This window comes from Alexandromys fortis, unplaced genomic scaffold, assembly GCF_014885135.2.
Source record: "Alexandromys fortis isolate MF-2015 unplaced genomic scaffold, M_Fortis_MF-2015_v1.1 scaffold_81, whole genome shotgun sequence".
In the NCBI taxonomy this organism is placed as follows: domain Eukaryota; kingdom Metazoa; phylum Chordata; class Mammalia; order Rodentia; family Cricetidae; genus Alexandromys; species Alexandromys fortis.
Genome location: NW_026067960.1, coordinates 7853653 through 7869226, shown reverse-complemented (window position 1 = coordinate 7869226; position 15574 = coordinate 7853653). Strand labels below are relative to the sequence as shown.

At 49.7% G+C, this 15574-nt stretch overlaps 1 protein-coding gene and 1 pseudogene across 1 annotated transcript; one reads left to right on the top strand and one right to left on the bottom strand.

Moving 5' to 3' along the window:
- Window positions 1-46: 46 nt before the first annotated feature.
- Window positions 47-1646, bottom strand: Rps21 (ribosomal protein S21). The gene is made up of 7 exons (XM_050152972.1): window positions 1519-1646; window positions 1130-1253; window positions 903-965; window positions 715-778; window positions 498-569; window positions 202-257; window positions 47-110 (listed from the first exon to the last, which is right to left on the bottom strand). Exons 3-7 carry the CDS (start codon window positions 950-952, stop codon window positions 101-103), a joined length of 252 nt encoding a protein of 83 aa, XP_050008929.1. The 5' UTR covers window positions 953-965; window positions 1130-1253; window positions 1519-1646; the 3' UTR covers window positions 47-100.
- A 12627-nt stretch (window positions 1647-14273) lies between these two features.
- LOC126508114 (uncharacterized) lies at window positions 14274-14372 on the top strand (annotated as a pseudogene).
- The last annotated feature ends 1202 nt before the right edge of the window (window positions 14373-15574 follow it).

Below are 15574 nucleotides of genomic sequence, written 5' to 3'. Positions count from 1 at the left end.
AAACACCATCCCTACCCACATGTTAAAAGCAGTAAACTCAACTGGCAACGGTACTTTTTCTCACTTTTATTTATGACAGATTTCCCCCGAACTCTTCTGATCAAAAATTCCTAGCAAAACAAGGGGGAAAAAAATCACATTAAAAGCCTAGCTCTTGGGAAATCCCAGGTCGCTCAACCCCAATATATCATCCCCACTTACTTGGAGACAATTCCATCAGCTTTAGCCAATCGGAGAATAGAATCATCTGACTCGCCCTAAAAATTAAAATAAAAAACCTGGGTATCCCCACAGGCCTCCCAGCTTGGCAGGACAGAGCATGCATGCACTATCGGACCCAAATCTGTACCCACGCCCAGGGGACAGAGAATGAGACACCTAAATCTTCCCAGAGCAGACCCTCCATGATCTAAAAGAACAAGGCTGTCCCGCCAAGCGTTTCTTTCAAAGGGATACCACCATCACAGCCCAACGTCCACGTGGTCAAACAAACTCACCATCCTGCGAATGGCGCCGCAGATAGCGTAGGTTTTAAACTGGCCATTAAACCGACCTGTGACCCTGTCAACCTGTGTAGAGTCAAGAGTGGTTAGGAGATTCGACCCCACCCCACGCTTTCAGTCTAGCCTGGTTATTAGCAAACACCAACGCAAGCACCCAGGCACTGGGAGGTCTAGCTGCCTCCTTCCTTCCTTTCCCGGGTTCCCAGCTCACCTCGGCCACGTTCATCTGGATGGACGCGTGGTCTTTGGCACCAATGATGCGGTTGCTCGCGGAGCTGATGGGAGAAAACAGGGCGCGTGGTGGGCCGCGGAGAGGAAACGGGATTAAAAGGAGTTGAGGAACGTGGGCGTAGTGGGGCCGCGCAAACAGATGGAAGAGCAAGGCTCGTGGGTACTTACCATTTCCGCGGCACGTACAGGTCCACGAACTCGCCGGCGTCGTTCTGCATGTCGAGGTCCTGCCTGCAGAGTCACCGAGCGAGCCATGAGGTCGGCCGGGCCCGCACCCGAGACTGCAGCCCCAGGCAGACCCGCGCCCGAGCGCCCCGCCCGCGACCTCCCCAGCCCGGCCCGCCCGCAGCCGCTCGGGCCCACAGCTCGCGCCCACAGCCCGCCACGCCATATACCTGCTCGCTAGGCCGCGGGAGCGCAGAAAGGAAGTAGCTCGTCCCCGGGCCGCACTATTGGGCGTGAGGGGCGTGGCGTTGGCGAATGCTTCCGGGTCACGCCGCTTGCTCGCTTTTTCTTCCACTTCCGGTACAAGGAAGCCCCGGCTCTTCCTGGGGTCCGGCTCCACCCCAGCCAAGGCGAGCACCTCCCTTCGGCCCCGCCCCTCCTGCTGTGTCCGTCCCTCAGGCCCCGCCCCTCCTGCTCCTCCCGCCGGCTGCCCCGCCCCGCCCCGCCCCGCCCCGCCCCCCCCCGCCCCGCCCCGCCCCGGCCGGGAGGAGTGCTGCGGGTCGCTGGCTCGTGCTTGCCAGCTGCTCGCGAGGGTAGGAGTGGCGTCGGAGGAACGTACCTGGACGTCCACCCCCGGGAAGCCGCCACCAGGGTCGCGGAGAGGAACAGCCGAGTGGGGTGTTCGCGGTGCTGGGAACGCAGCTGCAGCGCCTCAGTCGGGACGGGAAATCCAGCCCTGAGGTCGGGTCCGATGAGCGCTCCGCAGCCTTTGCGCTGCACGTTCGTTCTCTTCAAGGATCCCCTCCCCAGCGCGAACTGTAAGTGCGTGCTCCGGTGCGGCTTCTCTACGTGGGCTCCGGCCCTGTCCCCAGGCCCTGCCCCACTCCTGCTCCGGCCGCCACAGGATCATGAGTCTGGCCAGAGAATGCCTTTTAATAGCAATACACTGTATACATAATAAATAAATAAATCTTTAAAAAAAATTTAAAAGAGGGCTGGAGAGATGGCTCAGAGGTTAAGAGCATTGACTGCTCTTCCAGAGATCCTGAGTTCAATTCCCAACACCTACATGATGGTTCACACCCATCTGTAGTGAGATCTGGTGCCCTCTTCTGGCAGGCAGACATACATGCAAAACCATATACATAGTAAATAAATCTTTTTTAAAAAGAAAGAAAATTCCCGGGCTTTGCCACGTTCCCGTAATTCGCAGTCAGCCCCCAAACCAGCCTGGACAGAAGACTAAGTCTGCACTGTTGACAACTTTCCTACGACTCCATTTCTTCACACGGTGATCCACTTGTTTCACACCTGTAGAACTGTGCGCTTAACGTCTTCTGGGACTGGAACCTCGGGTGGACAAACCCAGTTAGATGACCTTGGGGAGAGCCCTCCTTCCCAGGATGTCAAGGGGTCTGGTGAAACCCAAGCTGCACTTTATCCTCCGCACTCCGCAGATCGTCACGTGGGCATTGTGTCTGCGGTTTCTACCAAAGCCCTGCCTCCTAGGCCACGAGGCGTGTGTACAAGGGTGGTTTGTTTATGTTTCAGCTTTGAGATCTACTACTGATCTGGCTGCTCTGTGTGTGTTGACTTGAACCCTCAAGGCCTCCTTAGTGGCGTGACGTGGAGCAGCCAGAGTACCGGAGAGTGTGGTGTGGCCAAGGGGCAACTGCAGAAATCTGCAGTAGCAGTCCTGGAAAGGGCTTAGTGCACATAGCACTGGGCAGTGTTCAGAAAGGTCTAGCCTCCGGTCACTGCCCTAAACAATACCTAGGTCCACCTAACATCATAAAAACAGGACCTGCCATGGGTGGTAGTGGCGCACACCTTTAATCCCAGCACTGACCCGACCTCAGGGCTAGATTTCCCATGGGAGGCAGAGGCAGGCAGATCTCTGAGTTCAAGGCCAGCCTGATCTACAGGAGGTAGTTCCAGGACAGGCCCCAAAGCTACAGAGAAACCCTGTCTTGAAAAAACAAAAATATATAAATATATAAAAAGGACCTGCAAGGATCAAAGTATTACCAAGTAACCCCACTTCACCCCAAAAATGGAACACGAAGGCTGCATGAAGCCAACAACAAAGGAAAAATTCACATTTTCTGGTATCCACTCAAAGACTGCCAGGTTCAACAGCTAGGGAATATGGCCACTAGTGAGAGAAAGAGCAGCCCATGGGCTGGAAACTGAGGTTGTGATAGGGGTTTTCACAGAAGGTATTCCATCTGCTCAAATCTTTGGAGGAAGTGGGACTTGACTATACATGCCTGCATCAGCACCCAGAGGGTGCTGGACAAGAGTGTCAAGAGTTTGATCCGAAAGTAAGACCCTATCTCAAACATATAAAATAAAAATTAGTAGAAAAGGTGCCGGAGAGATGGCTGCCCTTCCAGAGGTCCTGAGTTCAATTCCCAGCAACCACAAGGTGGCTCACAACCATCTGTAATGAGATCTGGTGCCCTCTTCTGGCTTGCAGCGGTACATGCAGGCAGAACACTACATTATAAATAAATCATTTTTAAAAATTAGTAGAAAAGCTCAAACTTTATTTATTATTAAAAATTCCAGCCTCCCTTTTCCCTCCCCCTCCCCCCACTCCCCACTAAAAGCTCAAACTTTTAATGGGAAAGAAAAAGACTAATTAATAAGCTTCTTCAGCTAATTTCGGGGCGCTTTTCTTCCTGAGGAAGGCTACAGCTATCACTGCCTCTGGCACCTTGCCCAGCATCCACCCGTACTGGGCTCTATCTGTGGCTCTCAGCACCTACCGCGTCCTCATCCACTGCGTCAGTGAGGTGGTTTAGGACCAGTGCTCTCGCTTAAGCCACCAGTGTCCTGGTGTTGGACCCTCGCATCCAATCACGGAGGAGGAGTCGCCCCAAGAGACCATCTCTCATATCACAGCTGATGTAAAAGCATGAGGATTTTATTAATTCTGTCATGGCAGGGTCTTCCAGCAGTCGGGAGGCTAGAAGACCCTGAATGTCTGGTACAGGCTATTTTTAAAGGGAAAGACCACAGAAGGAAGGGGTGTCTGGGGGTTGCTCTTTAACTATTAAGATTGGCTTATTCAAAAAGGCTATTACCAATAATTGGCTGGAGAGTGGTTGCCAGATCAGATGAGGTAAAGGGAAACTTCTGAGGGTCACTTTGCCCCTTCCCAGGGACTAAGTCAAAACATCAGTCACTGAGTCAACACCTAAGGGTTATCTTTTTTTTAATTATTTATTTATTATGTATACAGTGTTCTGTCTGCATGCATGCCTGCAGGCCAGAAGAGGACACCAGATTCTCATAGATGGTTGTGAGCTACCATGTGGTTGCTGGGAATTGAACTCAGGACCTCTGGAAGAGCAATCAGTGCTCTTAACCGCTGAGCCATCTCTCCAGCCCCCCCTAAGGGTTATCTTGCCCCTATTCAGAGAGATGGAAAGTTCCCAACATCTCAGTACGCACGCGCATGCATAGCTGTTATGTCCTTGGTTCCCAGGGGAGGAGGGGAAGTACTGAGAGTTGTCAGAAATGACTTCAGAATTATCTTAAAGTTCTACACTGGTTATGTGACGTAAGGACCAGTCAACTTGGCCCAGCAGGCGTCCTGCCCCAGCCTGGCCGAGCGTCCGGTGAGGACAAGGGCCCTGATATCAGAAGGCTGGGCATGGTGGTGCACGCCTTTAGCCCCAGCACTTGGGAGGCAGAGGCGGGTGGATCTCTGAGTTCAAGACCAGCCTGCTCTACATAGGTCTACATGGTGAGTCCCAGCAGGCCAAACAGGCCTACATCGTGAAACTCTGTCTCAGATAAATAAGTTCATAGGGTAGGAGATAGTGCTGGGACGGACGTAGAGGCTCAATCAGCAAAGTGCCATCTGCACAAGCCTGAGACCTGAGTTCTGTCCCTAGAATCTGGGTGTGGCAGCACACACCTGTAATCCAGGGCTAAGGCAGGAAAATCCCTGGGGCTTGCGGATCAGCTACTCCAGTGAATCAGCAAATTCCAGGCTCATCGCGAGACCCTGTCTCAAAGAGTGGTTGGTATGTGACCACCAACAACAACCTCTGGCCCACTCGTGTACGCATGCGCACACACACGGGCACCAGGGGTCAGCTCCAGGTGTTGTACCTTGGGTGCGATCCACCTTGTATTTGGAGACAGAGTCTTTGGTTAGTCTGGATTCCACCAGTGAGCCCCGTCTCCACCTCCCTTTGCGCCCCAGCCCTGGAATTGCAATCCCTTCTTCAGGGCCCAGGAGATCTGGATGACCTTCCTATAAGATAATTTGCTGCATGAAATTCAAGACCCCCAAAATAAAGGGGCTAGAACCTCCCCTGAAGGAGGACAAACTCGTCACCACTGAGTTTCTCTATCCTCAAGCCTCCAGCGATCTGCAGAGAAGCTGAGATTGCTCAGAGCAGGCGTCATCCTGAAAGGTCACCTCACATCCCCCTGTACTGCCCCTAGTCGCCACTGGGGGCAGCCAAGACCCACTCTGGAACGAGGACAAACAACACAGTCTTGCCCCTAGCCATTTCCAAGCCGGCTGGGCCACTTCACCCTGGCAGAACCTCTTGGAAGATCTCTAGGGTGGAAAAGGGTCGGAGACCAAGTGAGAAAGAGCAGGAGGACCCTCGACTCGAAACACTATTAGATCAATGCCTTCCTGCAGACTCTTAGGCCTCAGAGTTGAAGCTGCTTCTGCAAGGCAATCATGTCAGGGTCCCTGAATGGCCCTAGGTCTGTCCCCTCAAGACCTTGACTGCTAAAACCACATAGGGATTGTGGGCTGGCCTTGTATTTGCTGTCATGGTTTATTATTGTTTGTTTGTTTGTAAGGAGAATGCTGTTTTCTTTCTGTTTTGTTTGTTTTTGTTTTTCAACACAGGGTTTCTCTGTGTAGCCCTGGCTGTCCTAGAACTTGCTCTGTAGCCCACACTGGCTTTGAACTCATGGAGAATCCGCCTGCCTCTGGCACATTTAAATTCTTTATGTAGTTCCTTCAGTGAAACCCAGCTCATGCCCAACCACAGCACCAGCTCCAGGGCTTCCACCCCAGGTTTACGTCCCAGACACTTAGAAGGGCCACCCTCCATACTGCCTGCTCCACTGTAGGGATTGGTCTGAGTCTGGGTGAGCCCCATCCTGCTCCCCAAAGGACCCCATAAAAGGCTACAAGTCAATAGAACGAAGGAACTGCACACCGCAACCCAGTCTGGCCTAGTCTGTCTGGACAGGTCTCACCACAGTGTGGTTGATCCAAAAGACAGACTGTGAAGTCAGAATCCCCTCTCCCCAAATATCCCATCTTGCCTCTACCGGCTCCATGGGGCTGGATACCCAGTTCTGGGTCACAGGAAGAGAGCTTTGTGTCCCAGCGGTTCCACTAGCACTCGGACACCAAGATGCCCGTCAGGCTCAAGGAGAGAAACCAGTGAGGGCCGAGTCTTGCCCAGCAACAAGCTGAGCTGACCTCTGACCTAGGCACAGATGGCCCTGACACTAGGTCTCTGCATTGCAATGAATGTAAAGACCCTGCTAGCTTGTTCCGGACTCTGGCCGCACCGCAGCGTTCCCTTGGAGACACGTGCGGCACGTGGGAGCCCGCCAGCAGATCTCGGCACTGGGAAGAGCTGGCCCGCCCACGTAGGGCTGGCTCCTCAAGAACAGAGCCACTCCCGGCGGTGCCAGCGACTTTTAATCTTTTCTATCAAGTTCAGTGGCTGTCGCCTGTTTCCTCACGCCCTCCCTTTGACTCTCGCGTCGAGGACTGTGTGTGTTTGTTCGCGCAGATACAATCTACTTCTGCATTGTCTGACACCCTGACTCACTGACACGGTTTCTTGAAATGGTTAACTTAAAACACACACCCCTTCTCCTTCTCCCCTTGCCACGTCCTTTATTGCCATGTTTCAAACTAGCCAACCGGTGTAGATTGTGAGGCTGAACCTCAGCCAGTGACAGAAAACCAAACAAAGCACCCTTGCATTGGGGTGTGGGGTGAGAGATCGGGGTGTGGGGTGGAAGCCAGGTTAGAGCAGGTGAGCTGGCTCCCCGGCTTTTGTGCAGAAGCCAAGTTTTCCTTGCTGTGACCTTGAGTGGTAATTTCTTGATTTGTGACCCCATCTTGTCTGTAACAACATGGGGAGCTTGCCCACGATTCTAGCTCTCCAGAGGAGGTTCACAGCTCCTCTCCCAAAGGAAATGCATCCCAGGCCTGTTTGCAACTTCCCTGGGCCCTGAGTCCATAGTGCTCCCTGGGCTAATGAAGAAACAAACCCTGGACTGGAATCTGAAAAGACAGCCCGGGTTTAGTTTCCAGCAAGTGCATGGTGGCTCACAACCACCCAGAACTCCAGCTCCAGGGAATCCAGCACCTTCTTCTGACCTCTCCAGACACACACACACACACACACACACACACACAGAGGCATATATAAACTTGCTTTTTTTTCTTGAGACAGGGGCCTGGAATTTGCTGGCCTGGGACTCACAGAGATCCACCCACCTTTGCTTCCCAAGTGCTCTGGCTGAAGGTATGAGCCTAGCCATAGCTTTCTGTCTGTCTATCTGTCTGTCTGTCTTTCTCTTTTGTTCTTTTGTTTTTTGAGACAGGGATTCTCTGTGTATCCACCCTGGCTGACTGAGCTGGAACTCACTCTGTAGACCAAGCTGGTCTTGAACTCACAGAGATCTGCCTGTCTGTGCCTCCCGACAACTGGGATTAAAGCGTGCGCCACCACTGCCCGGCCCCTGAGAGACTCTTAGAAGGTCAGCATGGAAATGGAGTAAAAAGAGACCTAAGGAAAACAAAATAAAGAGTTCAGTTTTCCCACACAGCCCTGAGGGGCTCATGCTTGAACAGTGGGCAGGAAACACCTGCAGTAAAGCAGGGAGACACAGTAAATGTCCAAAGTTCTGTTACTTTACCTGGACCCAAGAGCCAGTCCTCTGACCCTCGGAATTTTGACCCCAATTCAGTTCAGATGAGGGCAGGATCTGTCAGCCTTTCATTGAGTAAGAAAATTCTAAATGTCCTGTTTCAAACTGAGCAGTGGTGGTGCACACCTTTAATCCCAGTACTCGGGAGGCAGAGGCAGGTGGATCTCTGTGAATTCGAGGCTAGCCTGGTCTGCAAAGTGAGTTCCAAGACAGCTAGGACTGTTAACACAGAGAAACCCTGTCTCGAAGAAAACTAAAGGAAAGAAGGAAGGAAGGAAGGCAGGCAAATACAACAGAAAAAGGTCCTGTTTCCCAAGAGGGAATTAAGTATGTTCACTGCTGGAGGGAAGGGAAGGTTTTACAACTCTGCTCCCCCTAAAAACAGATCAGGACAGCCACAAAGATGGTCAAAGGCATAAATGAGACCCCCCCCTCGCTTGTTTTTCTCCTGCCCTCCAATCCAAACCAGATTCTTGACCCCTTAGATCCCCTTGATGCAGCCCAGACACTTCCCGTCCCTCCCCCGTCAGCTCTTCCTCAGTTATCTGGAACCACTTCCCGTCCCTCTATCCGCTCTTCCTCAGTTATCTGGAGCCCTTCAACTCAGACTCTGTGTTAGACTCGGCAAACACTGGCCTCAGGTGAGCGATATGAGAAGAAATTGAGAATCTCCCATTCTGGGTCACCAAAGAAACATGACCCCAACAACCTGAGACCCTTCTCTAGCTGATATGCCCATTAGAAAAGCTCCCCAGAAAGAGCAGGGACTGGGTTTGTGAGTGTGGTGCTCGTTTGATGAAGTCAGAGACAACAACAGGAGCAGAACCAGATCCCGCGTCATTGGAGAAGCCCCACTAAAGCCTGGCGTGGTGGTGCACACACACTTTTAATCTCATTTAATCTCAGCACTCGGGAGATCTCTGTTTGAGGCCAGTCTGTTCTGGTCTACAGAGTAAGTTCTAGGATAGCCAGGGCTAGCCAAGAAACCCTGTCTTAAAAAACAAAAAAAAAAAAAAGAGGGAGAAGGAGAAAGATGTCCTGTTACCTATCACTGCCTTGTAATTAGCCCTACTTAGAAAAGCCAGCTATACTCAAAAAGGCCATTTTGTTTATATTTGTCAGCATCACTAGAAGGACAGCATTTGGTGCCCTGACTCAATAACATGGGAGCTGGGGAGCTGACAACCTGTGGCATACTACAAACTAATCAAACCATTACTCTGGCCTGTGTGAGAGCCAAAGTTACGTTTTAAGTTTTACTTACTACTCCTTAGAGATCTGTGAAACAAAGACGTTTCTGATCTTCTGATCTGTGAGCCCCTTCCCCAAGGATAAATAGTTCCTGAAAGGCTGGAGGCTGTTGTGTTGGTAGATAAGAAGCCACTTGTTTCCACTCCCTAAACAAGTTTGACTCAGCTGGTGTGCTTGAGCACAGGTGTGCAGGAGGTATGTGGGCAGGAAATACACCAGGATGTCAGGATGTATGTTTGCCCCTGATTGGACCTGATGGGAAATACAGTGAATTATGGGTTTTCCTTCTTAAACCACTGTAAACCTGGGTATGGACCTGGCCAGAGTGCGTCCACCAGGCCAGTATTTAATTAAAGTTTGCTTCAAATTTGGCTTTAAACTGTGGTTGTGGTCTCGGTCTCAGTTGGTGGGATTAACAACTGGCCGAATGTATCCAGTGGGTGACAGATATTATTATTCTTTTAACAGAAGAAGGTAAGAAACTAATCTTTGAGGGAAGATTAGTACTCAAAATATGGGCTACCTCATACCAAAGGATGGTGAGATGTCTCATAGACTCTCAGATCTTCAAGTATGGAACCATCCTACTAGAGAGAGATGACTTGACTCTGATGAGTCCTTGGATGCAGCCTACTTTTCTGTTGGCTGTCATAAGACTATAAAGGAAATTGATCATCATTGTTTGGACAACATAGAATACCAAGATGAGGTCCTATTTGACCTAAGAGAAATTCCTTTTAATACTGAATGTGAGGGGCAGGCTGGAGAGATGGTTCAGCAGTTAGGAGTACTGACTGTTCTTTCAGAGGACCCAGGTTCAATTCCCAGCACCCCACAATGACCCACCACTACCTGTAACTCCTGTTCTATAGGATCTGATGCCTTCTTCTGACCTCCACAGGGTCCAAGCCCACACATGGTGAACAAACATCCATGCAAGGCAAAACATTCATACAATAGAAGTACATAAAGATATATATATACATACATACATAACTGGACTTAGATTCTTCATAGACGGCCTTCCAGAATGATTGAAAGGAAGACACATGTCAACTAGCAGCACCATAAAAACCGGGGAGTACAGACAACTGGTCGACCCAGATCTGCGAACTGTGTGCTTTAAACTGGGCTTTGAAATTTCTTTTTTTTTCCCCGCCCCCCCCCCTGAAATTTCTTGAAGTGCAGAAAGGAGGCAGAGACTCTGGTTCTAAGTGTGTCTTTGGTGCCACACACATTTGGCAAGATTTGGGCTGAACAGGGCATAGTTAACAGGAGCAATGCCTCGTCCACAGGAACTCATCACTCAGATTCTGCCTGAAGAAACTGCCCCAAGACACGTCCCTGGACTCCAAGGGGGACATACTCTAATGGAACAGTCTCAATTTGCTAAAAAGGCCACGTGGCAAACATTCCCCTTTTTCTACCTCACCTCTATTATACCTCCTGTCCCGAGTTCTCTGCCCTATTAGCCCCCAAGGAAAAACGACAAGGTAAGACCTCCAAAGGCAAGGATGGGGAGAGGTTCGAGAGAGATGGATCAGTGGTTAAGGGCCCAGGGCACAAGCTCAGTTCCTAACACTCACAACTGCCTGTAACTCCAGCTGACCAGAGCCTTCTGGCTTTCGGGGGTATATACTTTAAAAATAAACCATTTTTTAAAAAAAGAAAAGATGGGAAATGGCTTTTATAAGACGGACAGAAAACGCTACTTAAGCCCCACACGTGTGAATTATTGCATCATGTGCATTAGGGCGGTCATTGGGTCCCCCAAGTGATCCCAAGTGATGTGTGGTGCTGCCTGAGAATGTATGAGTACATGAACCTTTATGCCATAGCTAAACAAGTCCTTTCTCGTTCTAACACAAATTAGCAAGCTTTGAGACCACAGCCTTCTGGAGGGAGGAACCCAGAGCTGAGCCTTTTCAGAGCGTGCAGGTTGACTGCATGGAGATTGCTGAAAGTTGGCCACTTAAAGAATTACTGGAAAGAGGCTATTCCTCTACCTGGGGCTGCTCCTAATAATGCAATCAGAATACTTTAGAAAGTAAAATCCCAGCACTTAGGAGGCAGAGGCAGGCGGATCTCTGTGAGTTCGAGGCCAGCCTGGTCTACAAGAGCTAGTTCCAGGATAGGCTCCAAAAAGTAAAATTCCTGATTTGGAATAATCGGCTAGACAATGGCAACCATTTCACTGCTGCCATTGTCAGAAGTCTCACCCAGACTCTTGCAACTAACTGGGATTGTCATGTCCTCTGGTACCCTCCCCTCCTGGTGGAGGAGCATCTTGGTCACTGTTCTATCACTGTGAAGAGTCACCGTGACCAAGATAATTCTTACACGAGAAAGCATTTAATTGGGACATGCTTACAGCTTCAGAGGTTCCGTCTACTGTCATCATGAAAGGGAGCATGGCTGCGTGCCTGGCTCTGGAGTGGGTAGTGAGCACCGCATCTTCATCCACAGGTGACAGAGCACTGCCTCTTCATCCATAGGCGATGGAGCACCACATCTTCATCCATGGGTGACAGAGCACTGCATCTTCATCCATGGGTGACAGAGCACTGCCTCTTCATCCATGAGTGACAGAGCACTGCATCTTCATCCATAGGTGACAGAGCATCACTGGGCCCACTGTGGGCTTTTGGAGTCTCAAAGCCCATCCCCAGTGGCACACTTCTGCCAACAAGGCCACGCCTCTTAATCCTCAAACATTGCCACTCCCTGATGACTAAGCATTCAAATAAATGGGTCTATGGGGGCCATTCTTACTCAAACCACCCCCAGGAGAATGGCACCTGCTGGGGTTTACTGGCCAGAAGCATGAGTCAGGCAACCATGTCCTAATCAAATTCCGGAGAGAATGAGGTTGAACTTATCTGGGAAGGACCCAACCAAGTCCCACTCTCTACTGAAAGGTCACATACTTCCCAAAGGGGCTTGGACACATAGACTCAGACAGAGAAGTCACGTGTAATCAAGGGGACTTTACTGAGTCTGACCACATGTATTTGACCATGCAGGAAGTGTCAGACAAGCCCTTAAAACCAAGCCTCGAGAAACAGACAAGACCCCTTACAGCTGCCCTACACGTGAGTCCCGGCGCTACTCTCAGCCTGCTACTGTGGACATGTGTATGCGTCATGTATGACATAATGTAGATTTTGTGTTCCTGGTCCTCTCTTGTGGCCTTAACTAACTCTCTGGTGCTATTTTTTTTTCAACAATTTATTTTTATTTTATGTGCATTGGTGTTTTGCCTGCATGTAAGGCTGTGTGAGGGTGTCAGACCCCCTCAACAGGGGTTACAGACAGTTGTGAGCACCATGAGGATGCTGGGAATTGAACCCAGGTCCTCTGGAAGAGCAGCCGGTGCTCTCAACTGCTGTTACCATCTCTCCAGCCCTCTGGTGCTATTTTAAACTCAGGATATTCCAAAAGGCAAAGCCCATTAACTTGCTTGTCATGGGCTCACTTTTAAAAGACTTCAATGAGACTTTTGCTTCCTATGGAGGCAACTAGTAGTATTCTTTACTCCTCATGTAGCCACAGCCCACACTGTCTATCCAGTCTGGTGCCCGCTGGGTTATACCCTGTGGGAATATGTAAAGCCAAAGACAGTTCTCTGGGATAGGTAAGCACTTTGTCCCTTCAGAGCTCAGGACACCAAAATTAAACACAGTACTTTAAAGGTTCCTAATGACTGCAGTGACATTTTGGTGGGCCACTCAGTACTAGGGACAGACTTACAACCCACTTCCACACCACAGAGGCTGTGACAGCCCTAAAGGAAAGGCTACAGGTGTTAAACAAGTCTAGTCCTCTAAACTGTCAGCGTCAACATTGTCACCCATCACGCACGCATAACAACAGTAAGTCCCACACCAAGAATCCTCAATACTCAGACCTTAGGGACTAGGGACAGATGTCAAGGGGAGAGGCCCGACGTGCCCCAGATCACTTCTCTCAAGTCTTTAAGTCATGTCCTTACTACCCCCTTGCTCAAGTCCAAACCTGTCCCCAGTTTTCCATTACTTACACCCAAAAATTCTCCTAAGGACCAATATCCCAAGCTAACCATAGTGGAAGCCAAAGACCTCAGGCAGACCTGTAGCACCGAGGGGAGGCAGAAACACAAATGCCTGATTAGAGTGGATAAAATATTCAGGCCATCCCTTTGATAAGAGTGTTTGTTATGTGCATGTGGCTGGAAGACCACACACTCCTGTTGGGTGGTCCTTCAATCCTAATGGCATGCATTGTATGATGTTCCTCCTCCAATGTGCCCTGTCTCACCTGGCCCTGCTGCTTCCCCCATCAAAGACACGGAGCCCTGGCCACCATGGGGCCCCCATCCCCAGGGGTAATTGCATCTGGTGCCTTCCTAGACGGGAAGAGCAATTGACTCCAGCGGGCCATGTAATGGGGCTCAGTGAAGGCTGGTCTTTTGAAGAGATGACAGACAGCTCGGGTAGTCACACGGTCGGATATCTGGTGACGTTATGGAGGACCAGTGGCTCAGAGTCCAACTGGCCACCTCTTTCAGTATGGCATTTAGATGTTCCCACTTGCTTTAAGGCCTCTCCTGCAAGAAGAGGGAGCTGTTAACTCTGGGAGACTCATTTCACCCCCATATTTATATAGATAGTGTAGAAGTGTCTCGGGGAGCCCCATTAATTTCTTTCTTTTTTTTTTTTTTTTTGATGGACTTGTGACCATTGGCACTTCTTTTTTTAAATATTTATTTACTTATTTATTATATATACACAATATTCTGTCTGTGTGTATGCCTGCAGGCCAGAAGAGGGCACCAGACCCCATTACAGATGGTTGTGAGCCACCATGTGGTTGCTGGGAATTGAACTCAGGACCTTTGGAAGAGCAGGCAATGCTCTTAACCTCTGAGCCATCTCTCCAGCCCCCTAATTTGTTTCTTGAGACAAGGTTTTTCTGTGTAGCTTTGGAGCCTGTCCTGAAACTCACTCTGTAAACCAGGATGGCCTCAAACTCACAGAGATCTACCTGCCCCTACCTCCAGAGTGCTGGGATTGAAGGCATGTGCCACCACCACCCAGCCAAATTAATAGTTAAAATAATTAATTAACCTTGAAATCAAATAACAGCCAGTTTCAAGTCAGCCTTGTTCTGGTGGCCAAAAGTTAATAAAAATATACGCAGATTGTAGCATTCACTTCAGCACATATACTAAAATTGGAATGATGCCGAGAAGATTAGCATCCCCTGAAGGATGCCACACAATTTCTGAAGAGTTTCTGTATTTTTCCTCCAAGGTCTCTGCTTCAGTTCCTGCCTTGAGTTCCTGCCTTGGTTTCTCTGATGACGGACTATGGACTATAACCTGTAAGCAAAATAAACCCTTTCCTCCCCACACCTCCTGCAACATAAACTGTAGCAACTAGCCTACTACAACCAAAAAAGATTGCTGAGCTATGCTGGAGAGGCTGTCAAGGGCACAGCTGAACTGCTGAGCCCTAACAACACGGTTTGGGAAAATAGATTGGCAATTAGCACGATTTTAGCTGGAAAAGGTGGAGTCTGTGTACGTGGGGAGGACAGTGTCGTGTGTTTATTCCAAACAGTGTTGCTCCACACGGGACTGTTACCATGATGGTTCTCTCTAATGAAGGAGTCAAAAATGTAGGAATAGATGATCCCTTTGCCAACTTAGTGGAACAGTGGTTTGGAAAATGGAATAGAGACCTCAGCTTTAGCATCCATAATTATAATAGTTGGAGTTGTGGTTCCAGTGTTCGGGGTCTAGTCCCAAGGGTTATAGGGACAGCTAGTGCCAAACGGTACCCACACAGCCCTTTCCATCAGATGCCCAGGGAAGAGAGGTCTAGTGCCTCTTAACAGAAACTGAAGAAGCGAATATATAACAAAACGGGTGGGGGTTCGCGGAAGATTTCACCTTTTTTATCAAACAAGTTGAGTGGTCAAATGCCTCTGTCCTTCCAGATCTTCGCTGTTCTGTTAAGGACAGCGTGTTTGTTTAGCCAGATATAATCTGCCTCTTGGAATGTCCATATGCCTGACACCCTGACTCATTGCCACAACTTCCTGGAATAGTTATCTGTTAAAATTTATCCCTTCAGGCTGGAGGGATGTCTCAGCAGTAAAAGCATGGGCTGCTTTTCCAGAGGACCTGAGTTTGGTTCTTAGCACCCACATGGTGGCTATAACAGTCTTTAACTCCAGTTCCACTGACCTCTTCTGGCCTCCATGGACACCACACATGCATACAGCTCGCAGACATACATACAGGCAAAACATATATACACATAAAACAACAGTTTCAAAAACATTTAAAAACGCCCATCCCGGGGGCTGGAGAGATGGCTCAGAGGTTAAGAGTGAGCACTGGCTGCTCTTCCAGAGGTCCTGAGTTCAATTCCCAGCAACCACATGGTGGCTCACAACCATCTGTACTGAGATCTGGCGCCTTTCTCTGGTGTGCGGGCATA